The 27644-nt window shown below is 50.9% G+C and overlaps 1 protein-coding gene across 2 annotated transcripts; it reads left to right on the top strand.

Annotated features, from left to right (window-relative positions):
• On the top strand, positions 1-27569 carry tram2 (translocation associated membrane protein 2). 2 transcript variants are annotated; one of them, XM_052012726.1, is made up of 11 exons: positions 1-145; positions 6674-6737; positions 8542-8655; positions 12384-12500; positions 12969-13027; positions 15290-15374; positions 23414-23484; positions 23862-23966; positions 24602-24745; positions 26003-26166; positions 26690-27569. In XM_052012726.1, exons 2-11 carry the CDS (start codon positions 6717-6719, stop codon positions 26761-26763), a joined length of 954 nt encoding a protein of 317 aa, XP_051868686.1. In that variant the 5' UTR covers positions 1-145; positions 6674-6716; the 3' UTR covers positions 26764-27569. The 2 variants fall into 2 exon arrangements, with proteins under 2 accessions (XP_051868686.1, XP_051868685.1); XM_052012725.1 differs by having other exon boundaries at positions 3-145; positions 8546-8655.
• The last annotated feature ends 75 nt before the right edge of the window (positions 27570-27644 follow it).

Genomic DNA, 27644 nt, shown 5'->3' with positions numbered 1-27644 from the left:
GGCGGCGGGAGCGCGCTCGGCCATGGCTGCCTTCCGACGGCGCGGCCGAGCGCACTCGGTGCTCAGCCACGAGTTCGTGATCCAGAACCGGGCGGACATCGCGGCCGCCGCCGTCATCCTGGTGCTGATCGGCCTCATGTTCGAGGTGAGGCGGCGGGGCCGGGGGGGAGCGGGCGGGGACCCGGCCCGAGGCCCGGGGGTGTGGGGGGGGAGTCCTGTCCGGGGCGCGGGGTCTGGGCCGGGGCGGGGGCGGGGGTGCAGGGACCGGGGGGACGCGGGGCGGGGACCCGCGGGACGTGTCCGGGACCGGAGGCGCCGCCGCGACTCCCCCGTCGGGAAGAGTTCGGCCGCGACCCGGACCCCCGCGCCCCCTCCCCCCGCTCCTCCCCACCGCCCCGTCCCCCCTCCCCCGCCGAGAAGCTGCGACCTGTGGGGGGGGGGGGGGGGGAGAGAGATCGCCACGTCTCCCAGTGGGGGAGGGGAGTGGGGTAAAGTGAGGGTGGGGAAGGTGGGGGTAGAGGTGGGTGTGAATGGGGGGGGGTGGGGGTAGAGGTGGGGTAAAGTGAGGGGTGGGGGATGTGGGTGGGGGTGGTGGGGGAGGGAAGGAGGTGGGTGGGGGAGGAGGACACTGTCAGAGTGTCCTGGATTTACACACAGAAACAGGCCCTTCGGCCCAACTGGTTCATGCCAACCAAGATTTCCATGCAAGCCAGTCCCATCTGCCAGAATTTACCCCATGTCCTTCTGAACCTTCCCAATCCACGTACCTGTCCAAGTGTATTTTAAGTGTTGTAATTGCACCCGCCTCAACCGGCAGCTCGTTCCACATCCTCATCACTGTGAAAAAGTTGTCCATCAGGTCCCTTTTAAGTCTTTCCCCTCTCACCTTAAACCTGTGCTCTCTGGTTTTGGACTCAGCCACCCTGGGGAAAAGACTGCGACCACCCACCTTATCTACACCCCTCTTGATGTTTATAAACCTCAGCAAGGTCACCCCTCGGCCTCCTTTGTTCCAGTGAATGCAGGCCCCAGTCTATTCAGTCTCTCCGTATAACTCAAGCAACATCAACTGTTTATTTCTCTCCATAGATGCTGCCTGACCTGCTCAGTTACTCCAGTATTTTGTGTGTTGCTCCAGATTCCAGCATCTGCAGAATCTCCTGTATCCTCATGACCCTTTTCTGCATGAGTCTCTTCTTGATACAGACAGGGGAATTTATAATGCAGAGTAAGAGTCAGAGTACTACAGCACAGAAACAGGCCTGTCAGCCCACGCCAACCTGATCTTCTGCCTAGTCCCATCTACCTGCATCCAGGCCGAGGTGTGCGATAGAATACAGATCCATAGTTCCTGGGAATACAGATCCATAGTTCCTTGAAAGTGGCATCACAGGTAGATAGGGTCGTAAAGAGAGCTTTTGGCACTTTGACCTTCATAAATCAGCAGAGCACAGGAGTTGGGATGTTATGTTGAAGTTGCACAAGGAATAGTCAGCATGGCTTTGTCAAGGGCAGGTTCTGCCTTACGAGCCTGATTGAATTTTTTTTTTGAGGATGTGACTAAACACATCGATGAAGGGAGAGCAGTAGATGTAGTGTATATGGATTTCAGCAAGGAGTTTGATAAAAGTACCCCATGCGAGGCTTACGGAGAGGGTGAGGAGACATGGGATTCAAGGGGACATTGCAGTGTGGATCCAGAACTGGCTGGCCCACAGAAGGCAAAGAGTGGTTGTTGAAGGGTCGTATTCTGCGAGGAGGTCAGTGACCAGTGGTGTACCTCAGGGATCTGTACTGGGACCCTTACTCTTTGTGATTTTTATAAATGATCTGGAGGAGGAAGTGGAGGGGTGGGTTAGTAAGTTTGCAGATGACATGGGGGTGTTGTGGATAGTTTGGAGGGCTGTCAGAGGTTACAGAGGGACATTGATAGGATGCAAAGTTGGGCTGAGAAGTGGCAGATGCAGTTCAACCCAGATAAGTGTGAAGTGGTTCATTTTGGTAGGTCAAATATGTTGGCAGAATGTAGTATTAATGGTAGGACTCTTGGCAGTGTGGAGGATCAGAGGGATCTTGGGGTCTGAATCCATAGGACGCTCAAAGCGGCTGCGCAGGTTGACTCTGTGGTTAAGAAGGCATATGGTCTATTGTCCTTCATCAATCGGGGAATTGAATTTTAGAGCAGTGAGGTATTGTTGCAGCTATATAGGTCCCTGGTCAGACCCCCACTTGGAGTACTGTGCTCAGTTCTGGTCACCTCACTACAGGAAGGATGTGGAAGCCATAGAGAGGGTGCAGAGGAGATTTACAAGGATGCTGCCTGGGATGCGGAGCATGCCTTATGAAAGCAGGTTGAGGGAACTCGGCCTTTTCTCCTTGGAGCGACGGAGGATGAGGGGGGACCTGATAGAGGTATACAAGATGATGAGAGGTATTGATAGGGTAGATAGTTAGAGGCTTTTCCCCAGGGCTGAAATGGTTGCCACAAGAGGACATAGGTTTAAGGTCCTGGGGAGTAGGTATAGAGGAGATGTCAGGGGTAAGTTTTTTTTTTACTCAGAGTGGTGAGCGCGGGGAATGGGCTGCTGGCAACAGTGGTAGAGGCTGATACGATAGGGTCTTTTAAGAGACTGTTGGATAGGTACATGGAGCTGAATAAAATAGAGGGCTAAGGGTAAGCCTAGAAATTTCTAGGGTGGGGACATATTCAGCACAGCTTTGTGGGCTGAAGGGCCTGAATTGTGCTGTATTTTTTTTATGTTCTAAGATGTTGGCAAGGCAGAATTTAAAATATTGTGTGCAGTTCTGGTCACCTACCTACAGGAAGAGTATCAATAAGCTTGAACCACAGAACTTTACAGTATAGGCCCTTTGGCCCACAACATTGTACCAACATTTTATCCTGCTCTAATATCTATCTACCCCCCCATTTCTCTATCATTCATGTGTCCAAGAGTCTCTTAAATGTCCTTAATGTATCTGCCAGCAGCTGTGATACTGTCCCTGATCAGCAAAGCCACTCCCCCACCTCTTACATCCGTCCCTGTCCCTTTTGAAACATCTAAACCCCAGAATATCCAGTGGCCATTCCTGCTCTTGCGACAGCCAAGTCTCCGTCATGGTCACCACGTCATAGTTCCATGTACTTACCTATGCTCTCAGTTCATCACCCTTGTTCCTGATACTTCTCGCATTAAAGCAGACACTTCAGCCCATCCAACTGACTGCAATTTTACCCTTTCAACTGCCTCTCCTTCATCACAGTCTTTCTACACTCTGCATCTACTTGTATACTAAGTGCACCAACCTCTGACCTATCAGTCTGGTTTCCATCCCCCTACCAAACTAGTTTATACCCTCTCCAACAGGAGGGATCTAGCAAACCTTCCCACAAGAATATAGGTGGTCCTCCAGTTCAGGTGTACCCCATACTTTTCGTACAGGTCATACCTTCCCCAAAAGATCCCAGTGATCCACAAAACTGAAACACCACCACCCCAATTTCTCAGCTATGCATTCATCCATCAAATCAACCTGTTCTTACCCTCACTGGCACATGGCACAGGCAGCAATCCAGAGATTACTACCCTCAAGGTCCTACTTTTCAGCTTCCTATATTCCCTCTTCAGGACCTCATCTGTTTTCTCACCTGTAGTATGTCATTGGTTCCAATGTGTACCATGAACTGGCTGTTCACCCTCCCCCTTCAGAATGCTGTGGGCCCAATCCAAGACATCTCTGATCCTGGCACCAGGGAGGCAACATACCATCCAGGAGTCTCTTTCACATCCACAGAATCTCCTGTCTGCCCCCCTTCCTATGGAATCCCCTATCACTACCACTCTCCTCTTCTCCCTCCTTCCCTTCTGCACCACACAACCAGGCTCAGTGCCAGAGATCTGGTCACTGCAGCTTTCCTCTGGTAGGCCATCCCCCCAACAGTATCCAAAGCAGTAGACCTGTTATTGAGGGGAACAGGTCCAAGTGTACACTGCCCTACCTGCCTATTCTCCATCATCCTGACAGTCACCCAGCTACCTGCCTCCTGCAGCCTCAGAGTGACTGCCTCCTTGTAGCTCATATCTATGAACTCATTATCCCATAGGAGCCAAAGGTCATCCAGCTGCAGCTCCCTAACAGGGTCTGTAAAGAGCTGCAGCTGGATGCACCTCATGCAGATGTAGCTATCAGGGAGACTGGATGTCTCCCAGAACTCCCACATCTCACAAGCTGAACACACCACTGACCCTGGAACCATCCTCACTACTCTGGCCTGGCACTAAAGGAAACACCGAAGCAAGACAGAAAGGAACTTACCATCACCTCTTCTCACCAAAGCCTCAATACCCCCACTCCCAACATGGCCACTCCACTTATACTTGCCTTGCCTTTATTTGCTGCTGTTAATAAGCCAATCAACTGGGAACAATTTGCTAATGTGCCTCGTTTAGACTCTTGGAAGGTGAAACTCACACAGACAGGCACAGAGACTCACCTCTTTTCAAAGGTCCCCTTCAAAATCTTGGTCCAACTCCCAACTCTGCAAGGTAAAAGAGTGCAGAGAAAATTTACAAGGATATTGCTGGGACTTGAGGACCTGAGTTATAGGGAAAGGTTGAATAGGTTCGAACTTTATTCCCTGGAGTGCAGGAGAATGAGTGGAGATCTTATAGAGGTGTACAAAATTACGAGGGGTAGAGATAGGGTGAATGCATGCAGGCTTTTTCCCCTCAGGTTGGGTGAGACTAGAACTAGAGGTCATTGGTTTTGTGTGAAAGGTGAAATATTTAAGGGGAATCTGAGGGGGAACTCCTTCACTCAGAGGGTGATGCGAGTGTGGAACGAGCTGCCAGCGGAGGTGGTGGATGCGGGTTCAATTGTAGCATTCAAGAGAGGTTTGAATAGGTACATGGATGGGAGGGGTTTGGAGAGAGATGGTCCAGGTGCAGGTAGGTGGTACCAGGCAGAAGACCAGGTCGGCATGGACTGAAGGGCCTGTTTCTGTGCTAACTCTGTGGAGCATGACCTCCTTGCTCTTGTATTCAGTGCGCTGACTGGTGAACTCCAGTGTCCCATGTACCTTCTCAACCACATTATCTACCTGTGCTGCCACGTTCAATGACCCTTGGACTTGTACACCAAGGTCCCTCTGTTCCTCAATGCTCTCTAAGACGCTACCACTCATGGTTTATGTCCTCGCATTGTTTGTACTCCCAAGCTGCGTCATCACACATTTAACTGGATTAATCTCCATCTGCCATTCTCAGCCCATTTCATCAACACATCGATATCTCTCCAGTCTAAGACTACTCTCCACATTGACAACAACACGACCAATCTTCATGTCAGCTGCAAACTTGCTGATTGTGCCTCCTGCATCCGCATCCTTCGTGTATGCTACAAACAACAAGGGTCCCGGCACTGATCCCAAAGGGACATCACTCAGCATCCAATCACAGCACCAACACTGAGCTTTCCAATTTTAGGTGACTGTATCTCTGGTGCTTCTTCCCCCCACCCCTTCCAGTCCACCTCCACTCCTCCCATTTTTGTTCCCCTCCCCTTCCTACTTCCATCCACCTACTACCCACCAGATCCCCTCCCTCAACTGGTTCCACCTGCCCTTCACCCCTCCCCTGATGGTTCTCTCTATCACCTTCCTTACTTACCAGAGTCCAGCATTGGTGCCCACTAATGTTCCCACTTATCACCCTCCAGCCTTTGTCTCCAACTTTGGTCTCCCTTCCCCATCTGCCTTTTGTTTCCGTCCAGATCCACCTATCACCCACTTGCCTCTATTTCCCAACTCCACCCTTCCTTCTCCACCACCTGGCTCCCTCAGCCCATCTTCCTTCACCCCTCCTACCACCTATGGGCTGCCTCTGGTCCAAGGAGATAGTTCCAACTCTTCTGGTTTCAGTACGAGAGGACATGGCTTTAGGGTAAAAGGGGAAAGGATTAGGGGGAACATTAGAGGGAACTTCTTCAAAGAGTGGTGGGAGTGTGGAATGGGCTGCCATCTGATGTGGTAAATGCGGGCTCGCTCTTAAGAGTAAATTGGATAGATACATGGACGAGAGAGGTCTGGAGGGGTATGGGCTGGGGGCAGGTAAATGGGACTAGCCGAATAATGTTTCGGCACAGACTAGAAGGGCCGAATGGCCTGTTTTCTGTGCTGTAGTTTTTCTATGGTTTCTATGGTTCTATAAACCCTGGTGACATCCTGGTCGGTCTCCTCTTCACCCAATGGTTTTGATCCCCTTCCCTGTGTCTTTGTCCTAAAGCCAAGGATCATATTGCCTCATTAGAAATTGCCTCAAGGTATCCATTTCGAGGGACTTGTGTCCCTTTCACCCCTTCTCCTGCACCCCCTTTAATGTGGCACCGTTTAATTTGCATTATTTTTATATTAATTATATCTAACCCGCTCTCTATCAGAATTAATTGCTCTACACTTTCATCAGACCATCTTCACTGCCTCTAGGTCAAAATTTGTGTCTTATTAATGGATTAATAATTTGAAGATTTATAAAATAGTTAATGCAGATCAGGTTTGACTTTAGCAAGATGAGAGATGCAGACAGTGCAGTTGAAGTGCGCAGAGTTCTGTTACTCTCTGACCTGCTGTGCATTACTTCACTGATCTCACACATTTTCATGGTGTTTTTCCTAGGTTACAGCAAAGACCGCGTTCATGTTCATTTCCCCACAGTACAATGTCAGCACAACCACTGCAGGTAACTGACCGGGGGCTGGTTTCGTAACTGACCAGTGGACGAGGGGTGGGGTGGGTGGGACCAGACATTGGGGTGGTATTTGGGTATCCAGTTGTTGAGGACCAGGGATCATTCAGGCGCGGTAGTGTAGCGGTTAGCATAACGCTATTACAGCACCAGTGACCCAGGTTCAATTCCGGCCACTGTCTGTTAGGAGTTTGTACGTTTTCCCCGTGTCTACGTGGGTTTCCTCCAGGTGCTCCGGTTTCCTCCCACATTCCAATGACGTACGGGTTAGGACGTTGTAGGCATGCTATGTTGGCGCTGGAAGCGTGGCGACACTTGAGGCTGCCCCCAGAACACTCTACGCAAAAGATGCATTTCACTGTGTGTTTCGATGTACATGTGACTAACAAAGAAATCTAAAAAGATATCTAAACTCCACCTTTCCTGGGGATTAAATGATTGCATGTCTGTTTACAGAAATGTACAATCAGGAGGAAGCTGTTTGCCCATCTCCTTCTCCCCAGAGACCATTGAGCCATTCAGACTTTTTAAACTTTATTTATACAGCACGGTAACAGGCCCTTCCAGCCCAATGAGTCTGCGCCGACCAATTACACTGGAGGAAACCCACGCAGTCACGGGGAGAACGTACAAGCTCCTCACAGACAGCGGCGGGAATTGAACCTGGGTCACTGGCGCTGTAATAGCGTTATGCTGACCGCTACACTACTGTGCCGTTGCTGACTTAACTTCTTGTTGTGGAGCTGAGTTCCAGCCTCTTGTTGCCCTTGGCTTGGAGAAGTGTTCGGTCATTTCCCCTGGACAACTTGGTTGTGTGGTTAAAGTTTGCTTCCTTGTCCCAGGCTTCCAGCTAATGCCTCTCCCACCAGATTTCACTCCTCTTTCCTCCATTCCTTGGATAAAATTTATATTAAAAAAATGGGTTCATTGGGCAAATCTCTCCTTCACAAACACGCGTTGACTTCTGCTTTGTACTCTTGTCCTAGTTCTGTGTTGACTGCCCTGTCCCTAGAACCCAGCAGGGCCTTTGTTTCCTCATCTCCCCCCCTCACCTTCCTTGTATTGTCGCGTTACATTTTGCGGTGTTACCTCTGGAACTGAGACCCTGTGGAAGCTCAGGGCTGACATATACACGTCCCAGCACACGGAGGCAGAGGAGGAGCAACACGCAACACGCTTGGCCCCGGCTGATCCGACGAACCACGTGGTGTCTTCCCCCTTTGACCATCAAGAATCCATCACCTTCTGCCTTAAAGATATTCAAACATTCTGCTTCCACTGCTCTTGAAGAAGGGCGTTCAAAAATTCATCAATTGAAAATAAAATTCACTGTATCTCTGTCTTAATTAACCGCCTTATTCTTAAACAGTGACCCCCCTCATTCTAGATTCCCCTTGTGGAAGCATTCTCACCACATCCCCTTCAAGATCGTGCACCATCTATACGTTTGGATCTAGTCCCCATCCCACTCTTCGAACCACCAGTTGATACTATCCCAGTCTGTGTGACCTTTCCTCATACGATAACCCACCCATTCCAGGTATTAGTCAAATAAACCTTCTCTGAATTGCTTCCAAAGTATTAATGTCCGTCCTTCAGCAAGGAAACCTGTACCTTCCACAGTACTCCAGATATAATTTCACTGATAACCTGCCATAACTTCAGTCACTTCCTTCAGAGAAGGGAGATTGAATTGGGTGTGGGGTGTTGGGGTGTGGTCTGTCAAGGTTCCAGGGAGATGAGACTTTCTTGGAGTGATGAGCAAATGTTTTTGTCCTGTTTCTTCTCTCTTCCTCTGACAGATGGGGATGTTGTTTATTATCTCTACGGGACCAGTGATTTTGTTACCATCTCATTCTATATCTTCATTACCATTATCTTACATGCTGTTGTCCAGGAGTATGCACTCGATGTAAGTAATGACATTGCACAGATGTGGTTTCAAGTGGTTGAAAATAATGTTCCAGGGGAAATGGGTGTGGCCCTGATAAAGAATGTCGGTGGGATTGTGGCCAAGAATGGCCTCTGCTCCAAGGAGCAGCAGGTAGAACCAATATGGATGGAGATAACACCAGTGGGGGTGGCTTGGAGGCTTCTGCACAGTATTTACATTGTTGGACAGAGCACTAATTCAGACATAAGATCATATATCAAATGTGATGTTTTTATTGAGAAAGAATAGATTTGTGGAGCACAGGAATGGGTGCTTAAGCCCACCACACCCACACAGATTGTTCTACCCATCTGTACTATCCGATTCACCCACATTAGGTCAGTAACCTTCTGTGCCTGATGCTATGAAGCCAGGACTTTTGGTATCAATTTTGATATACCTAGATCATTCTCACCATCACCCTGTGAAGTATCAAATCTTCCCCATTGTAATACCTCATTCCTCTAGCAATGAAGGCCAACATCACATTAGCCTTCCTAATTACTTGCTGTACCTGTAATGCTAACTGTTTGTGTTTTATGTACTAGGATCCCCAAGTCTCTATATCTGGCAACCTTTTGTAGTTTTGCTCCATTTACTAACAATTTAATTTTTATTCTTCTTTCCAGATTTATAATTGGATAATCTCATATTTTCCTGCATTATACTCTATCTACTAACTTATTGCCACTCACTTAACCTATCTCATTGAATGACAGAACTGTACTGTACAGAAACAGGCCCTTCAGCCCATCTTGTCCATGCTAACCGTGATGTCCATCTACACTAATTCCATTTGCCTGCATTAGGCCTCTATCTCTTTCCGTTTTTCCTATTCAAATACCTGCCCATAATCTCCTCATAACTACAACCCTCCATTCCAGGCAATATCCTGGTGACTCTCTTCTGCACTCTCTCTATTGCTGCCACACCCTTCCTGTAGTGTGGTGACCAGAACGTACACAATACTCCCAAGTCCGGTCTAATCAAAGTTTTGTACGGCCGCAACATGACGTCCCAACTCTTGTACTCAGTGCCTTGGCCTGTGCAGACAAGCATACTAAATGCCTTCCTCAGTACCCTATCCACCTGTGTGGCCAATTTCAGGAAGGCTATGGACTTGCACTCTCTGTATATCAACACTCCGAAGGTCTTGCCACTTAATCTGTATATCCTACCAGAACTTGACTTCCCCATGTGCATTATGTCACACTTGTCTGGATTAAAGTCCATCTGCCACTACTGTGCCCAACTTTCCAGCTGATCCCTGTCCCACTGTATCCTTAGACAACTTTTTTCACTATCTACAACTCCACCAATTTTCATGTTGTCTGCAAGTTTATCTATATCCTTTTGCAGGCTGTTCCTCAAACTTAACCCGATCCCTCACCATAATCCGAACATTAACGTCAGGTGTTTCAGTGTTATATTTTTATGTGTCATGTTCTTGTCCATTCACTTCGTCTGTCCATATCTCCTGATCCAGAGATCCTGCATTCTCCTTACACCCAGTTTCATTTCATCAGTGAACTTAATCCCCACATCTAAATCATTGATATTGATAAAGAATAGTTGAGATCCCAACAACAACCTCTGCAGACTAGACACAGCCTCTGAGCAGGTAATCACCCACTTACCTCCACCCTTGCTTTCTGTCCTCAATCCATGCTGGAATATTACTTCTCATATCATGCATGATAATTCTGTTTAGTCTCCTATGTGGCTGCCAGTGAAAGGCCTTCTGAAGCTCCAAGTACACCACATCAGAACCACCTTTGCTTTTCGAGCTGCAAACCAACGGACGTGTCAAACACAGTTTCCCTTTTGTAATTCCATTTTGGCTCTGCCCAATCCTCATATTCTCCAAATGCCCTGTTTCACTTCCTCCATCGTATTCTAACTTCTTCCCTCCCACTGATGTCAGGCTAACCAGTCTACAGTTCCTTGTCTCCCTCTTCCCCCTTTAAACAATGCTGTATCATCTGCTACCTTCCGGTCTGTGGGACGCCTTTTAGGATCTATGGAATTTTGGAAGATGACAGCCAGTGCATCCATTATTTCTGTAGCCACATCCATCAAAACCCAAGGATCCAGGTCATTGGGTCCTAGGGATTTATCACCTTTCAGTCCCATTAATCTCTTCAATAATAATTTTATACTAATACTAATTTCTTTGATCTCCTCGTTTACTCTAGACCTGTAGTCCTCCACTATTTCAAAAGGAAGATGGTTGTGGTTGTTGGAGGTCAATCATCCCAGCCCCAGGACATCACTGCAGGAGTTCCTCAGGGCAGTGTCCTAGGCCCAACCATCTTCAGCTGCTTCATCAATGACCTTCCTTCCATCATAAGGTCAGAAGTGGGGATGTTCGCTGATGATTGCACAATGTTCAATTCCATTTGCAACTCCTCAGCAAATGAAGCAGCCCATGCCTGCATGCAGCAAGACCTAGACAACATTCAGGCATGGGTTGGTAAGTGATGAGGAACATTGACTCCACAAAGTGCCAGGCGAGGGCCGTCTCAACAGGAGAGAGTCTGACCATCTACCCTTGACATTCTGTTGAGTTCCCACCATCAACATCCTGGGAGTCACCACTGACCAGAAACTCAGCTGCACCAGCCATATAGATACTGTACTGTGACTACAAGAGAGGTCAGAGGCTAGGGATCCTGTGGTGAATGACTCACCTCCTGACAGCCCAAAGCCTTCCCACCATCTACAAGGCACAAGTCAGGAGTGTGCTGGAACACTCTGCTTCTGCCTGGGTGAGTGTGGCACCAACAACTCTCATGAAGCTCGACACCATCCGGGACGAAACAGTCCATGCACCACCCTAAACGCTTCCTTCCTCCACTACCGACCTACATTGGCTGCAGTGCATGTACCATCTACAGAATGTACTGCAGTTACTTGCCCAGGCTAACCTAACAGCATTCCCAAACCAATGACCTCCACTATCACGAAAGACAAGGGCAGTGACTACAGAGGGACGCCACCACCTCCTGCTCCCCTCCTGGTCGCACACCATCCTGACTTGGAAACATATCACTAGTCCTTCATCATCACTGGGTCTAAACCCTGGAGCTCCCTCCCCAATAGCACTGTGGGAGCACCTTCACAAGAGGCACTGCAGTGGTTCAAGGAGGCCACTCACCTCCACCTTCTCCGGGGCAGTTGGGGATGGGTGGCCTTGCTGACAATAGCAATAGCCTATAAATTGAAGGGGGAGGCAGTGATAATGGAATTGTCCGTGAAGACTTCGATGGAGGTGAGAAGGCTTTGCTGTGACTGCTGGAACAGAATAGGTCTACATTCTCTGAGCTTCAGAAGGAGAGACCATCTCAGTCAGAGCAAGATTCTGGGTGGCTGACAGGGTGAATGTTGGGAGCAGAGTCCAGCTGGAGATGGTGATGGTAGAGCCAGCCTTGGGTGGAGAGGACGGTTCCAGGTGGTGGTGAGAAATGAACTCACTCACAGGGTGATGAGCCTTCTGTATCTCTCTCCCAGAGGCTGTGGTACCTGGTTCACGGTTGGGATCAATAGATTGTTGGAATCTTGGGAAAAGAGGGATTGGAAAGTGATGATCTCACAAGTGGCTGTGTGTGGCTCAGCCTGTCTGTGGGGACGGGGAGGTGGGAGGAGGTGGAGGGGTGGGGGAAGAGTTCGACCCATGGCAGGTAACCGGTTTGATATTTTTGTTTCAGAAACTAAACAAGAGGCTGCACCTATCGAAAGTCAAACACAGCAAGGTGAATGAGTCTGGGCAGCTGGTGGTTCTCCACCTCAGCTCCAGTGCCTGGGGCCTCTACATCATTGTCAGTGTGAGTAAGCCACGTGGTGGGGTTTCCACCTCTCTTCAGAGCTCCTCAGAGCCGCCCACCCCCCCCACCCCCGAATCTTTCTCACTGGATCCCCCCACCTCCCTCCACAATCTCCAGCCACCACAACCTTTCACCCTTCACCCTGCAGTTGCCCCTCCCACTATGGCCTCTTTCCCCAGCTCCCGAGCTTCACCCCAGCACACTGAGACACCCCTACCCCTTTCTCCCCAGTCCCTGCCCACCCCCATTTACTCCAGTGTCTACTCCGTCACTTCCCCTCCCCCTCCCATCTCCCCAACCCTCTCCTTGCAGAACTGCTCCCCCCACCGATCTTCCCTTGCCCCACCCACTGCACCACAGCCCCCACCCCGCAAACCGCAGACCCCACCCCCAACCACTGACCCACTGCACCTGAGCCCCCGCCCCCTGCCCCCGCTCCATGTCGTTTCTAACTGTGTCTCTTTGCAGGAGGGCTACGTGAGTTCCCCATCCAGTCTGTGGGAGGGCTATCCTCACACCAACCTCTCGTAAGTGGGGGGGGGTGCTGGGTGTGTGGTTGGGCTGTGGGGGGGCACTGGGTGTGGGGGATGGACTGTGGGGGGGCACTGGGGATGGTGTGGGAAGACTGTGGGGGGGGCACTGGGTATGGGGATGGACTGGGGGCACTGGGTATGGGAGGACTGTGGGGGGCACGCTGTGGGGGTGCACTGGGTGTGGGGATGGACTGTGGGGGGCACTGGGTGTGGGGATGGACTGGGGGCATTGGGTATGGGAGGACTGTGGGGGGCACGCTGTGGGGGTGCACTGGGTGTGGGGATGGACTGTGGGGGGGCACTGGGTGTGGGGGGACTGTGGGGGGGCACTGGGTGTGGGGATGGACTGTGGGGGGCACTGGGGTCGGTGTGGGGAGGGTGTGGGGAGACAGGGGGGCACTGGGTGTGTGGGGACTGTGGGGGGCACTGGGTGTGGGGGGACTGTGGGGGGCACTGGGTGTGGGGGGAAGAGGGACTGAGAGGACAATCCTCACACCAACTTCATGTGTTGGAGGGCCAAGGTCTGGGGTGGCACAGTGTGGGGGTGACTGTGGGGACTGGGTGTGGGGGAAGAGGTAAAACTGTGGGGACTGTGTGTGTGTGTGTGTGTGTGTGTGTGTGTGTGTGTGTGTGTGTGTGTGTGTGTGTGTGTGAGAGAGAGAGAGAGAGAGAGTGTGTGGGGGGGAGGTGGAGAGCACTGGGCAAGGTGGGGTCGCATGTGCCCTGGGGGTGTTGGGTGCCCCAGGGTTGTGGGTGCCCAGGGGTGGTGGGTGCTCCAGGGGTGGTGGGTGCCCCTGTGCTTGGGAGACTGGTTTGGGAACCCAGGGCCCATCGCCTGCAGCACTTCTGCTATTCTAGTGACTGTGGGAGACATTGTGTTGGGCATGGGGAGCGGGGGAGTGTTTCACATGGAGGTGTGGGGGCTGAGGGGGAAGGGGAGATGTGGGGGTGTGGAAGGGGGAGAGGAGTTATGGAGGGGTGATGGGGAAGGGGTGGGGGTGAGGAGGGAGGTGTGGGGGGTGTAAGTGGGGTGGTGTGGGAGGATGGAATGGGAAGGGGAGGTGTGGGAGGATGGGTGGGTGTGGGGGTGGGTGTAAGGGGGAAGGGGAGGTGTGGGGGTGAGGGGGAAGGGGAGGTGTGGGGGTGAGGGGGAGGTGTGGGGGTGGGTGTAAGGGGGAAGGGGAGGTGTGGGGGTGAGGGGGAAGGGGAGGTGTGGGGTGAGGGGGAGGTGTGGGGGTGGGTGTAAGGGGGAAGGGGAGGTGTGGGGGTGAGGGGGAAGGGGAGGTGTGGGGGTGAGGGGGAGGTGTGGGGGTGGGTGTAAGGGGGAAGGGGAGGTGTGGGGGTGAGGGGGAAGGGGAGGTGTGGGGGTGAGGGGGAGGTGTGGGGGTGGGTGTAAGGGGGAAGGGGAGGTGTGGGGGTGAGGGGGAAGGGGAGGTGTGGGGTGAGGGGGAGGTGTGGGGGTGGGTGTAAGGGGGGAAGGGGAGGTGTGGGGGTGAGGGGGAAGGGGAGGTGTGGGGTGAGGGGGAAGGGGAGGTGTGGGGGTGAGGGGGAGGTGTGGGGGTGGGTGTAAGGGGGAAGGGGAGGTGTGGGGGTGAGGGGGAAGGGGAGGTGTGGGGTGAGGGGGAGGTGTGGGGGTGGGTGTAAGGGGGGAAGGGGAGGTGTGGGGGTGAGGGGGAAGGGGAGGTGTGGGGTGAGGGGGAAGGGGAGGTGTGGGGTGAGGGGGAGGTGTGGGGGTAGGTGTAAGGGGGGAAGGGGAGGTGGTGGAGGGTGATGGGGAGGTGTGGGGGTGAGGGGGGAGGTGTAGGGGTGGGTGATGGGGAAGGGGAGGTGGGGGTGAGGGGGACAGTGGTGTGGGGGGTGAGGGGGAAGCGGTGAGGGGGGTGTGGGGGTGGGTGTAAGGGGGAGGGGAGGTGTGGGGGTTGAGGGGGAGGTGTGGGGGTGGGTGTAAGGGGGAAGGGGAGGGGTGAGGGGAGGTGTGGGGCTGGGTGTAAGGGGAAGGGGGGTGAGGGGGACAGTGGTGTGGGGGTGAGGGGGAAGCGGTGTGGGGGGTGTGGGGGTGGGTGTAAGGGGGAGGGGAGGTGTGGGGGTTGAGGGGGAGGTGTGGGGGTGGGTGTAAGGGGGAAGGGGAGGGGTGAGGGGTGGGTGTAAGGGGAAGGGGAGGTGTGGGGGGTGAGGGGGAAGGGGTGGTGTGGGGGGGGTGGGGGGGCAGGTGTTGGGGTCCTGTAAATACTGACTGTAACTTCTCTGCCTCGGCAGCTTCCAGATGAAGTTCTTCTATCTGTGCCAAATCTCCTACTGGGTCCACATGCTGCCAGAGCTCTACTTCCAGAGAGTGCGCAAGGTGAGTTTCCCACCACAGGGGACATTCTTTGTCATTTGCCTTCCCTCCCTGTGATATCAGGGACTGGCTGAGAGCAAAGGCCACGGGATCAGACAACATCTCGGCTGTAGATCTGGACACGTCTGATCCAGAACTAGCTGTGCCTCCAGACAGACTGTTTCTGTACAACACTGGCATTGACCTGACAATGGGGAGTATGTGCTGTGCACGGAAAGCAGGACAAATCCAACCTGGCCAATTTACTACCCAATCAGGTCCACTCCCTTCTTTCTTTTCCAATCTTTTTATTAATTTTCAGATTAATACAGATTAATACATATAACATCAGTAATTATACACGTAATACAAAGATATCGGGTGGACAATCATGACATATATAGTCATAAAGAATAAAAAAAATATTCTAGGCCCCGTGGTTTTTTGGTAAATGAATATATTACAAAAACAAATAAAAAGGAGAAAAGAAAAATATTTATTATATAAAAAAACCCAAATCGAAAAAAAATTGTAAGTAATAAAACGAAACAAACTAAAAAAAATTTCAAAAGAAAAAAAACTGGACTGATATTTCTCGATGAACAAAGAGCATTATCCTGTCCTCAACCCCACTCCTCTAAATTCAAAGATTATTGAAAAGGGATCTATATCATATGAAAATATTGAATAAATGGACTCCAAACTTACTCAAATTTAAGCGAAGGATCAAGTGCCACTTCTAATTTTTTCTAAGTTTAAACATGATATAGTTTGAGAAAACCATTGAAAAGTGGTGGGAGGTATTGGATCCTTCCATTCAAATAAAATGGATCACTTGACCATTGATGTAACAAAGGCGATCATACGACAAGCAGCAGCAGAATGGTGGCCAGATTCCATCATTGGTGACCCAAAAATTGCAGTGATTGGGTGAGGTTGTAAATCAATATTCAATACAGTTGAAATATTGTTAAAAATGTCCTTCCAATATTTTTCCAAAAGAGGACAGGACCAAAACATGTGTGTCAGGGAAGCCACCTCCGAATTACATCTGTCACATGTAGGATTTATATGGTGATAAAAACAGGCTAACTTGTCCTTCGACATATGGGTCCTGTGAACCACCTTAAATTGTATCAAAGAGTGTCTGGCACACATTGAAGATGTATTAACCAAATGAAGAATTTTCTTCCATGTCTCTGTGGGTAAAAGTATCTGGAGTTCTCTTTCCCATTCGTTCTTAATTTTATCAAGTGTCTCTGGACGTATTTTCATAATTAGATCTTTAGATTCAATAATTATTGCTATCAAGCCCTTCTGATAGGGATTAAAGCCTAAAATTTTTTCTGTAATTTCAATTTTATATGGAGTCGGAAAAGAAGGCATAGTAACTTTTAAAAAATTTCTAATCTGTAAGTATTTATTAGACAACTGTTCAAAAGATAAAAAAGTTATCAATGAATAGATCACAAAAACATGTTATTCCCTTCATTTTCCATAAAGAAAAAGCTAAGTTGATTCTGGATGGTTGAAAGAAAAAATCAGATTGAATCGGGCTTGATAAATTAAATTTATTCAATTCAAAGAATTTACGGAATTGAAACCATGTTCGTATTGTATGTTTAACTATTGGGTTAATCATATGTTTACTCAATTTAGTAAGTGCAAAAGGGAGTGAGGCTCCTAAAATAGAAACGGGTCTACTCTCAATCATTAGAAGTTGTTATCCAACAGCACAAGCTCTCCAGTAACCTGCCCAGTTGCATCTTGCCTGGGTCAAACATGGAGCTGAACTCCAGAGGTGAGCAGCATTTGACCGAGTGTGCATCCCGGAGCCCTGAGTCAGTGGGCATCAAAGGGGAAACTCCCCAATGGTTGGAGACAGGCCTTGCACAGAAGAAGGGTGTGGTTGTTGAGTTTACCAGGGATTTGCCTGGATTAGAGGGTATTAGCTATGAGGAAAGGTTGGAAAAAGTTGGATTGTTTTCTCTGGGGCGGCAGAGGCTGAGGGGAGACCTGATAGAGGTTTTTAAAATTATGAGAAGCATAGACAGGGTAGATAGATCATCTTTTTCCAAGGGTGGAAATGTCAAATACTAGAGGACATAGCACAAAGCCGAGAGGGGGAAGGTTTAAAGGAGATGTGCGAAGCAAGGTTTTTTTTACACAGAGTGGTGGGTGCCAGGGTAGGTGGTGGAGGCAGGTACGATAGCAAGGTTCAAGAGGCATTTAGACAGTGTATGAACAGGCAGGGGATGAGGAATACAGACCAGTAGCATACAGAGGTGCAGATTAAATTGGCATCATGGTCAGTGCAGACATGGTGGGCCAAAGGGCCTGTATCTGTGCTGCCCTGTTCTGTGTTCTATGCCTGTGTGCAGCACACCCTGCACAACATTCAGGCATGGACTGATAAGTGGCAAGTAACATTCATGCCACAAACTTGCCAGGCAGTGACCATCTCCAACAAAAGAGAATGTGACAACCTCCTGGTGATGTTCAGTGGCATCATTGCTGAGTCCCCCAACATCAACATCCCGCTGGTCGCCACTGACCAGAGACACAACTTGACCATAAATACCCTGACTACAAGACATGCCAGAGGCTGGGGATCCTGTGGTCAGTGACTCACCTTCTGACACCCCAAGACCTTTCCCCCATCTATAAGGCCAAGTCATGAGTGTGATGGAGCACTCTCCATTTAAGACCATAAGACATAGGAGCAGAATTGGACCATTCGGCCCATCGAGTCTGCTCCGCCATTCGATCATGTCTGATTTATTTTTCCCTCTCAACCCCATTCTCCTGCCTTCTCCCCGTAACTTTTGATGCCCTTAATAATCAAGAATCTATCACCCAGTCACTTGGCCTGTGGCAATGATTCACCAGCCACTGGCTAAAGAAATTCCTTCTCATCTCAGTTCTAAAGGGGCATCCTTTTTATTCTGAGGCTGTGCCCTCTGGTTCTAGACTCTCCCACTACTGGAAACATCCTCTCCACATCCACCCTATCCAGGCCTTTCAGTATTCGGTAGGTTTCAGTTAGATCCCCCCTCATCCTTTTAAACTCCAGCAAGTACAGGCTTAGAGCCATCAAATGCACTCATATGTTAACCCTTTCATTCCCAGGATCATTCTTGTAAACCTCCTCTGGACCCTCTCCAATGCCAGCACATCCTTCCTTAGATATGGGGCTAAAACCACTCTCAATACTCCAAATATGGTCTAACCAATACCTTCTAAAGCCTCAGCATTACATCCTTGCTTTTATATTCTAGTCCTCTCGAAATGAATGCTAACGTTGCATTTGCCTTCCTTACTACTAACTCAACCTGCAAGTTAATCTTCAGGGAATCCTGCACTAGGACTCCCAAGTCCCTTTGCACCTCCGATTTCTGAATTCTCTCCCACTCAGAAAATAGTCTACACCTTTATTCCTTCTACCAAACTGCATGACCCTACACTTCCCTACACTGCATTCCACCTGCCACTTCTTTGCCCATTCTCCCAACCTGTCCAAGTCCTTCTGCAGACTCCCTGCTTCCTCAACACTACCTGCCCCTTCATATATCTTTGTATCATCCACAAACTTGGCCACAAAGCCCTCAATTCCATCATCCAGATCATTAACATATAACATGAAGAGTAGCCAACCCAACACCAATCACTGTGGAACACCACTAGTCACCAGCAGCCAACCAGAAAAGGCCCCCTTTATTCTCACCCTTTGCCTTCTGCCAGTCAGCCAATCTTCTATCCATGCTGGTACCTTTCCTGTAATACCATGGGCTCTGGTAGTGTAGCGGTTAGCGTAACACTATCACAGCCCCAGCAACCCAGCTTCAATTCCTGCCACTGTGTGTAAGGAGTTTGTACGTTCTCCCCGTGTCTTCGTGGGTTTCCTCTGGGTGCTCCAGTTTCCTCCCACGTTCCAAAGATGTATGGGTTAGGACATTGTGGGCATGCTATGTTGGCGCCAGAAGCGTGGCGACACTTGCAGGCTGCCCCCAGAACATTCTACGCAAAAGATGCATTTCACTATGTGTTTTGATGTACACGTGACTAATAAAGATATCTGATCTCTTATATGCGGCACCTTGTCAAGGCCTTCTGAAAATCCAAGTAAACAACATCCACTGACTCTCCTTTGTCTATCCTGCTTGTTACTTCCTCAAAGAATTCCAACAGATTTTGTCAGGCAAGATCTCCCCTGAAGGAAACCATGCTGACTTCAGCCTATTTTATCATTGCTTCCAAGTACCCCGAAACCTCATCTTTAATAATGGACTCTAAAATCTTATCGACCACTGAAGTCAGACTAACTGGCCTATAATCTCCTGTCTTTTGCCTCCCTGCCTTGTTGAAGAGTGGAGTGACATTTGCGATTTTCCAGTCCTCCGGAACCACTCCTGACTCTAGTGATTCTTGAAAGATCACGGCCAATGCTTCCACAATCTCTTCAGCTACCTCTGTCAGAACCCTGGGGTGTAGTCCATTCAGTCCAGGTGACTTATCCACCTTAGAACATAGAACATTACAGCACAGTACAGGCCCTTCAGTCCACGGTGTTGTGCCAACATTTCATCCTGCTCTATTATATATCTAACCCTTCCCTCCCACATAGCCCTCCATTTTTCTATCATTCATGTGTCTATCTCAGAGTCTCTTAAATGTCCCTAATGTATCTGCCCCCACAACCTCTGCCAGCAGTGCGTCCCACGCACCCACCGCTCTCTGTGTAAAAAAAAATTTACCCCTGACATCCCCCTTATGCCTTCATCCATTCACCTTAAAATTACGCCCCCTCGTGTTAGCCATTTTCGCCCTAGTTAAAAGGTCTCTGACTGTCCACTCGATCTGTGCCTCTTACCATCTTGTACACCTCTATCAAGTGAATACCAAAAGTTTTTTTCAGATATATAAAGAGTTAAAGAGAGGGAAGAGTGGACATTGGACCGCTGGAAAATGACGCTGGAGAGGAAGTAATGGGGAACAAAGAAATGGCAGACAAACTGAATAAGTCTTTTGCATCAGTTTTCATCCTCCTCCTCTCCAAAGAGAAAAGCCCTAGCTCGCTCAACCTATCCTCATAAGACGTGCTCTCCAATCCAGGCAGCATCCTGGTAAATTTCCTCTGCGCCCTTTCTAAAGCTTCCACGTCCTTCCTATAATGAGGAGACCAGACCTTCAGCTTCCCAAGCACCTTCTCCTTAATAATAGCGACTACACTCACTTCTGCCCCATGACTCTCTTGAATTTCTGGCACGTTGCTGGTGTCTTCCACAGAAAAGACTTATGCAACATACTTATTCAGTTCATCCACCATTTCTTTGTTCTCCATTACCACTTTTCCAGCGGTCCGATGTCCGCTCTTTCCTCTCTTTTACTCTTTATATATTTTGGTAACCTTTTATATTATTGGCTAGCTTACCTTCATATTTCATCTTTCCTCCCCTTATTGCTTTTTTAGTTGCCTTCTGTTGGTTTTTAAAAGCTTCCCAATCTTTCAGCGTCCTGCTGGTGTTTGCAATATTTATATGCCCTCTCTTTTGCTTTTATGCTGACTTCCCTTGTCAGCCACAATTGCCTCATCCTCCCTTTAGAACGCTGCTGCTGCTTTGGGATGATCTGATCCTGTGTCTTCCAAATTACTCCCAGAAACTCCCGCCATCGCTGCTCTACCATCATCCCTGCCGGGGTCCCTTTCCAATCAGCTTTGGCCAGCTCCTCTCTCATGCCTCTGCAGTTACCTTTACTCAGCTGTAACACCGATACATCCACAGCTTCTGCCTCTCAAACCGCAGGGTGAATTCTATCAGATTATGATCACTGCCTCCTTGGGTTCCTTTTCCTTAAGCTCCCTAATCAAATCTGGTTCATTGCACAATGCCAAGTCCAGAATTGCCTTTTCCCTAGAGGGCTCAACCACAAGCTGCTCTAAAAAGCCATCTCGTAGGCATTCTACAAATCCCTTCTCTTGAAATCTAGTATCAACCTGATTTTCCCAGTCTACCTGCATATTGAAATCCCACCGTAACATTGCCCTTTTTAATGCCTTTTCGATCCCCTGTTGTAATTTGTACCCCACATCCTGGCTGCTATTTGGAGGCCTGTATATAACTCCCATCAGGGTCTTCTTACCTTTGCAGTTTCTTAACTCTACCCACAAGGATTCTACGTCTTCTGATCCTATGTCACTTCCTGCTAAGGATTTGATTTCATCTTTTACCAACAGAGCCACCCCACCCCTCTGCCCACCTACCTGTCTTTTCGATAGGATGTGTATCCTTGGATATTTAGCTCCCAGCTGTGATCTTCCTTCAACCACGACTCTGTGATGCCCACAACATCGTAATTTCCAATTTTTAACTGCGCTTTGAGCTCATCTTATTTTATATACTGTGTGCATTCAAATATCACACCTTCATTCCTGTATTCACCAGCCTTCTTCTCAAATTTGTTTCCATGTTGCCTGAAGTTAAATTCTTATCCCTTTCTAAACTTTCTGTTTTATTCTTTATTCTGGAGACTTTAGTATTTAGTAACCTCTCCCAAAACATAGAACATTACAGCACAGTACAGGCCCTTCGGCCCATAATGTTGTGCTGACATTTTATCCTTCCCTAAGATCCATCTAACCCTTCCCTCCCACACAGCCCCCTATTTTTCTATCATTAATGTGTCTATCTCAGTTTCTTAAATGTCCCTAATGTATCTGCCCCCACAACCTCTGCCAGCAGTGCGTTCCACGCACCCACCACTCTTGGTGTAAAAAACTTACCCCTTATACCTTCCCCCAATCACCTTAAAATTATGTCCCCTCTTGTTAGCCATTTTCGCCCTGGGAAAAAGTCTCTGACTGTCCACTCGAGCAATGCCTCTTATTATCTTGTACACCTCTATCGTCACCTCCCGTCCTCCTCCTCTCCAAAGAGAAAAGCCCTAGCTCGCTCAATCTATCCTCATAAGACATGCTCTCCAATCCAGGCAGCATCCTGATAAATCTCCTCTGCACCCTCTTTAAAGCTTCCACATCCTTCCTATAATGAGGCGACCAGAACTGAACACAATACTCCAAGTGTGGTCTAACCAGAGTTCTATAGAGTTGCAACATTACCTCGCGGCTCTTGAACTCAATACCCCGACTGATGAAGACCAACACACCATACGCCTCCTGCACTCTCCTTCCCTTTTACTTTATCCATACTTTTCCAATCTGTAGAACCCACCCCCCATCTAGAGCCCTAGTTAAGCGATTCACCAGGACTCTAGTCCCAGCATGATTCACGTGGAGCCCATCCCATTGGAACAGCTCCCTCCTTCCCTAGCACTGGTGCCAATGTCCCACTTCTCCCACACCAATCTTTGAACCACGCGTTATCTTATTGACCCTGTGCCAATTTGCACGTGGCTCAAGTAACTCCAGAGATTCTTTTCAGTGCTGCTTTTTAATTTAGTCCCTTGCTGCTCATGTTCCCTCAGTAGAACTTCCTTCCTTGTTCTATCTATGATGCCTGGGTGAGGCCAGCTTTGGCATCATCTAGGACAAAGCAAGCCCCTCAGTCAGTAGCCCATTAAGCACCTGAAACGCTCTCTCGCCCCCCCAGTGCTCAGGGACTGCAGTGTGTACCAGCTACGGTTACTCACCTGGGATACTCTGACAACCCCTCCTAAACCCACCACCTCTACCACCCAGAAGGACAAGAGTGCAGGACAACTGGTGCAGAGGAACACCACCACCAGAAGGTTCCCCTCCAGGTCACACACTGTCCTGACTTGGAGATAGATTGCCGTTCCTTCATCGTTGCTGGGCCTAAATCCTGGAGCTCCCTCCCTAACAGCACTGTGGAGGCACCTTCCCCACATGGACTGCAGTGGTTCAGGAAGGTGACCACCACTACCTTCTCGGACAGTGAGGATCCTTTCACTGAGCCTTGTGTGGTTCTGCCGTGGGAATGTTTAGTGGGCAGTGGACGCTGTTATGTTTCGAGATATTTGTGTGGGGGGGTTAGGTGTATGGGGGCTGTTCTCATTGGTGACATACTGTATTTTGTGCTTGACAGGAGGAGATCCCACGGCAGCTACTGTACATCGGTTTGTACCTCCTACACATCGCAGGGGCTTATCTACTCAAGTAAGTGTGCAGCTTGGGGCAAACTCTCAGCTTGAGGGGTGACACCCCACAGGATGGTTGTTGGTAGATCTGGTGAAGAGTTGAGGTGAAGGACAGGCAGAACAGTTGATAGCTGGATTTATTTTGTAATTCTGGGCAACGTCAGCACTAATTTGTGAGTTTAAACCAGGGGCTTTGTAAAGGAATTGGGTTGAGGAGGGGGTGATAGTTCAGTTGAGGCTTGCTTGGTTTGAAGAGGGATGTTGGCACACGTTAAGGAGAGTGGAAAGTTCCTGAGGAGGGTGAACTGTGCACAACGCCAGCTGACACAGACCCAGGGGCCAGGCGGTTGTGGATACAGACAGGCAGTTGTATTGACTGGTGTTTGTTGTGTGCAGCTTGACGCGGTTGGGCCTAGTGCTCCTGGTGCTGCAGAGTGTGTCGGAGCTGGTGTTTCACTGGGCCCGGTTATTGTACTTCACCAATGAGAACAACCAGAGGCTGTGAGTATGGGGCAGGGGCTGTCGGACAGGGGTGGGTGGCACCCTGTAAGGGGCCACCCACCCTGTGAAGGGCCACCCTGGGGCCACCCACCCCGTGAGGGTCCACCCTGAGGGACCACCCATGCTGTGAGGGTCCTGGCTCACCAGCCATGTGCAGCTGGGACCTGCTGCTTAAACCATAGGGGGCGATGTCATTGGAGGGTGGGGTGTTGGGGGGGATGGGGCAGTTGTCGTGGGGGGGATGTTTGCGGGGCGGACGGGGCGGTTGTCATGGGGGGGTGTCGGCGGTGGGGACGGGGCGGTTGTTGTGGGGGAGGTGGGGGCACGTTGCCCTTCTCAAGCCCGGGGTACTTGGTGTGCAGAATGTGGAAAGCAAGACCAGTAGATATCAGCTGTGGGTACGCTACCCACCCCCCCCCCCCTCCCCCCCCCCGGCTGACCCCCAGCGCGGTAGGTCTCCCCCTGTGCTGCTCCACCAGCACAGATACCCACCGCCCCCCCCCCCCCCCATCCCCCACCACCACACTGACCCTCTGGTAGGCAGGGGAGGGGGTTTGCCTGTGAGGCACTCGCACTGCAGACCGGCTGTGGATGGACTGGAAGCTTTGCTGACTGGGTTTGCTGCCTTTGAACAGGTTTAACGTGTGGGCAGTGGTGTTTGTACTGACCCGCCTTGTCACCCTCACCCTGGCTGTGCTCGTCGTGGGGTTTGGCCTTTCCCGTGTTCATCATCAGACTTTCCATGTGGAAAAGGGAATCTTCAACACCCTTCCCATCCGGTAAGTACCAGCCACATGCTCTTGTGTGTGTAGGAAGTGTAGGGAGGTGCTTAAAGAAGATCAGTGGGGCAAAGAGGGATCCAGAATTATCACTGGCAGACTGGTAAATCTGAAAATGTACCTGCCTCAACCACTTCCTCTGGCAGCTCATTCGATTTATGTACCATCCTCTGGGTGAAAATATTGCCCCTCGGGTTCCTGTTAACCCTAACCCTCTCAACCTAAACCTATGGCTTCTAGTTCTTGATTCTCCAACCCTGGGAAAACGACTGTGCATTCACCCAATCTATGCCCCTCGTGACTTTGCACATCTCGATAAGGTCACTGCTCCATTTCCTACACTCCAATCAACAAAGTCCCAAACTGCTCAGCCTCTCCATAAGTCAGTCTCACAAGTCCCGGCAACATCCTTGTAAAATACATTTAAGGGGCTCTTGGAGATGTTCATGAACATGCAGAGAATGGAGGCATATGTACAATGTGCAGGCAGAAGGGATTAGTTTAATTAGTTTGGCACAACGTTGTGGGCCGAGGAGTGTGTTCCTGTGCTGCACTGTTCCATGTTTTACATCTCCTCTGCACTCTTTCAGCTTAATGGCATCTTTCCTACAGCAGGGCGACCAAAACTGAACACAATATTCCAAATGCGGCCTCACCAGCATCTTGTACAACTGCAGTATAACCTCCCAACTTCGATACTCAATCCCCTGACTGATGAAGGCCAGCATGCTAAAAGCCTTCTTCATTACTCTACCTGTGACGCCACTTTCAAGGAACCATGGACTTGTAACAGCCTGGGGTTACAGGATGATAGCAATGTGTTGTTGAAATGGGCTGAGAAGTGGCAGATAGAGTTTAATCCTGATAAATGTGAAGAGATACATTTTAGGAGTACTAATGAGGCTAGGACACACACCAGGAGCAGTAAGGCAGAGGGAGTGTTGAACAGAGGGACTAAGTGTATGTCCAAAGGTCATTGAAGATGCTGTGAGCCGTGTTCTCTGCCCTCCCCACAGACCTGGTGTGTTCTCTCCCCTCCCCACGGACCGGCTGTGTTCTCTTTCCCCCCCACGGACCAGGTTTGTTCTCTGCCCTCCCCTCGGACTGGGTGTGTTCTCTGCGCCACCCACCTTCCCCCGCCCCCACGGACCGGCTGTGTTCTCTGTCCCCCCCACGGACCAGGTGTGTTCTCTCCCCCCACGGACCGGCTGTGTTCTCTGTTCCCACGGACTGTTGTGTTCTCCCCCACCACCCCAGGCTCGGTGTTCTGCTGGCCCTCTGCCTACCCCAGGCCTGGATGATGTGGCGGTTCATCAACTTCCAGCTGCGCCGCTGGAGGGAGTGTCAGCTGGAGCAGGCAGCACGCAGGAAGGTGGTCGGTGCAGCAGGGACCAGGGCGAGGAGCCAGCGCAGGGAGCCAGGTCTGTGGGGGGGAGATGAGGGTGGGGGGAGCGGGGAACCAGCCCTGTGGCGGGAGGGGTGTGGGTGGGGAGCAGGGAGCCAGGTGTGTAGGGGGGAGATGGTGGGGGGGGAGCAGGGTGCCAGGTCTGTGGGTGGAGACGGTGGGGGTGGGTGGAGCAGGGAGCCAGGTCTGTGGGGGGGCGGGATAGGTCGTGTTGGGAATGCGGGGGGAGGGGGTGGGGTGGGGAGATGGGGTGGGATATTTGTGGGATGTCGGGTCTCGAGGGAGGGGTGGTGGGGGAGTGGGGTCGGTCAGTTAAGAGTTGGGTTTCCAGGCTCACGGTGTGGGGCTGAGCTGGGGGCATCAGTGGTGGGGGGGGGTGTGGGTGGTGAGGGGGGCGTCAGTGGCGGGATGGGGGGGTCAGTGCAAGGAGTGGGGGTGAGGGGGGGGTCAGTGGGGGGGGTGGGGTGTCAGTGCAAGGAGTGTGGGTGTCGGCTATGTTTATAGCTCTCAGTAACAGCTCCCCCCCTCCCTCCCACCAGGTCACCATGAGAACGGTTTAATCAAATCTGAGAACGGAGCCTCCCCCAGAACTCGGAAAATCCGGTCTCCCTGAAGCTCGGATCCGGGGTGGAGCCCCCAGCACTGGAGTAGCCACTCAGACAGCACCCTGCCTCCCCCTCATCCAAAGCACCCACTGCCCCAACCTGTCTCCAACACACCTCCCACCCTCATTGGGCCCCTCCCTCACCAGATCCCAATCCTGGAGTCAGCATAAACACCCTGCCCACCCTCATCCCTGGGGACCCGGGCTCTGCGTGTGCGTGCCCTGGGCTCTGCGTGTGCATGTGCATGCCCCGGGCTCTGCGTGTGCATGTGCATGCCCCGGGCTCTGTGTGTGCGTGCCCCCGGCTCTGCATGTGCGTGTCCCGGGCTCTGCGTGTGCGTGTGCATGCCCTGGGCTCTGTGTGTGCGTGCCCCGGGCTGTGCATGTGCGTGCCCTGGGCTCTGCGTGTGCATGTGCATGCCCCGGGCTCTGCGTGTGCATGCCCTGGGCTCTGCGTGTGCGTGCCCCGGGCTGTGCATGTGCGTGCCCTGGGCTCTGTGTGTGCGTGCCCTGGGCTCTGTGTGTGCGTGTGCGTGCCCCGGGCACCCCTTGAGAGAGGCTCAGTGTCCAGCAGTGGGTCTGACTGCTGCAGGGTGTGGTACTGATGGTGATGGCTGGGGCTGGGTGCGGTGGTCTCGGGGTCCTGGGGGTGGATGTTGTGGTCCAGAGGAGGGTGTACCGGCTGAGGGTGGGGGCTCTCTGCTCCCGAGGCCCCACCCCCACCGAGCACTGGTGATAGCTGACTGGTGGGATCAGGACCATCTGAACCCAGTCAGGCAAACTGTGAGCACAACTCAATAAAAGTGCAACGTGAACATCGTGTGTCGGTGACGTGTGTCGGTGACGTGCGTCTCTCAGAAGGTTCGAACTGCACAGGAGAGGTGAGAGGC

This window comes from Pristis pectinata, chromosome 3 (assembly GCF_009764475.1).
Source record: "Pristis pectinata isolate sPriPec2 chromosome 3, sPriPec2.1.pri, whole genome shotgun sequence".
Lineage (NCBI taxonomy): Eukaryota > Metazoa > Chordata > Chondrichthyes > Rhinopristiformes > Pristidae > Pristis > Pristis pectinata.
The sequence above is the reverse complement of the archived record's forward strand: the minus strand, read 5'-3'. Positions and strand labels throughout refer to the sequence as shown.

Excerpts from the sequence above, each read along its gene's own strand:
- tram2 (XM_052012725.1), top strand. The coding sequence starts at position 23 with ATGGCTGCCTTCCGACGGCGCGGCCGAGCGCACTCGGTGCTCAGCCAC. Across the intron at positions 12,501-12,968 it reads GCCTCTACATCATTGTCAGT|GAGGGCTACGTGAGTTCCCC; the intron begins GTGAGTAAGCCA and ends GTCTCTTTGCAG. Across the intron at positions 24,746-26,002 it reads TTCAACACCCTTCCCATCCG|GCTCGGTGTTCTGCTGGCCC; the intron begins GTAAGTACCAGC and ends CCACCACCCCAG.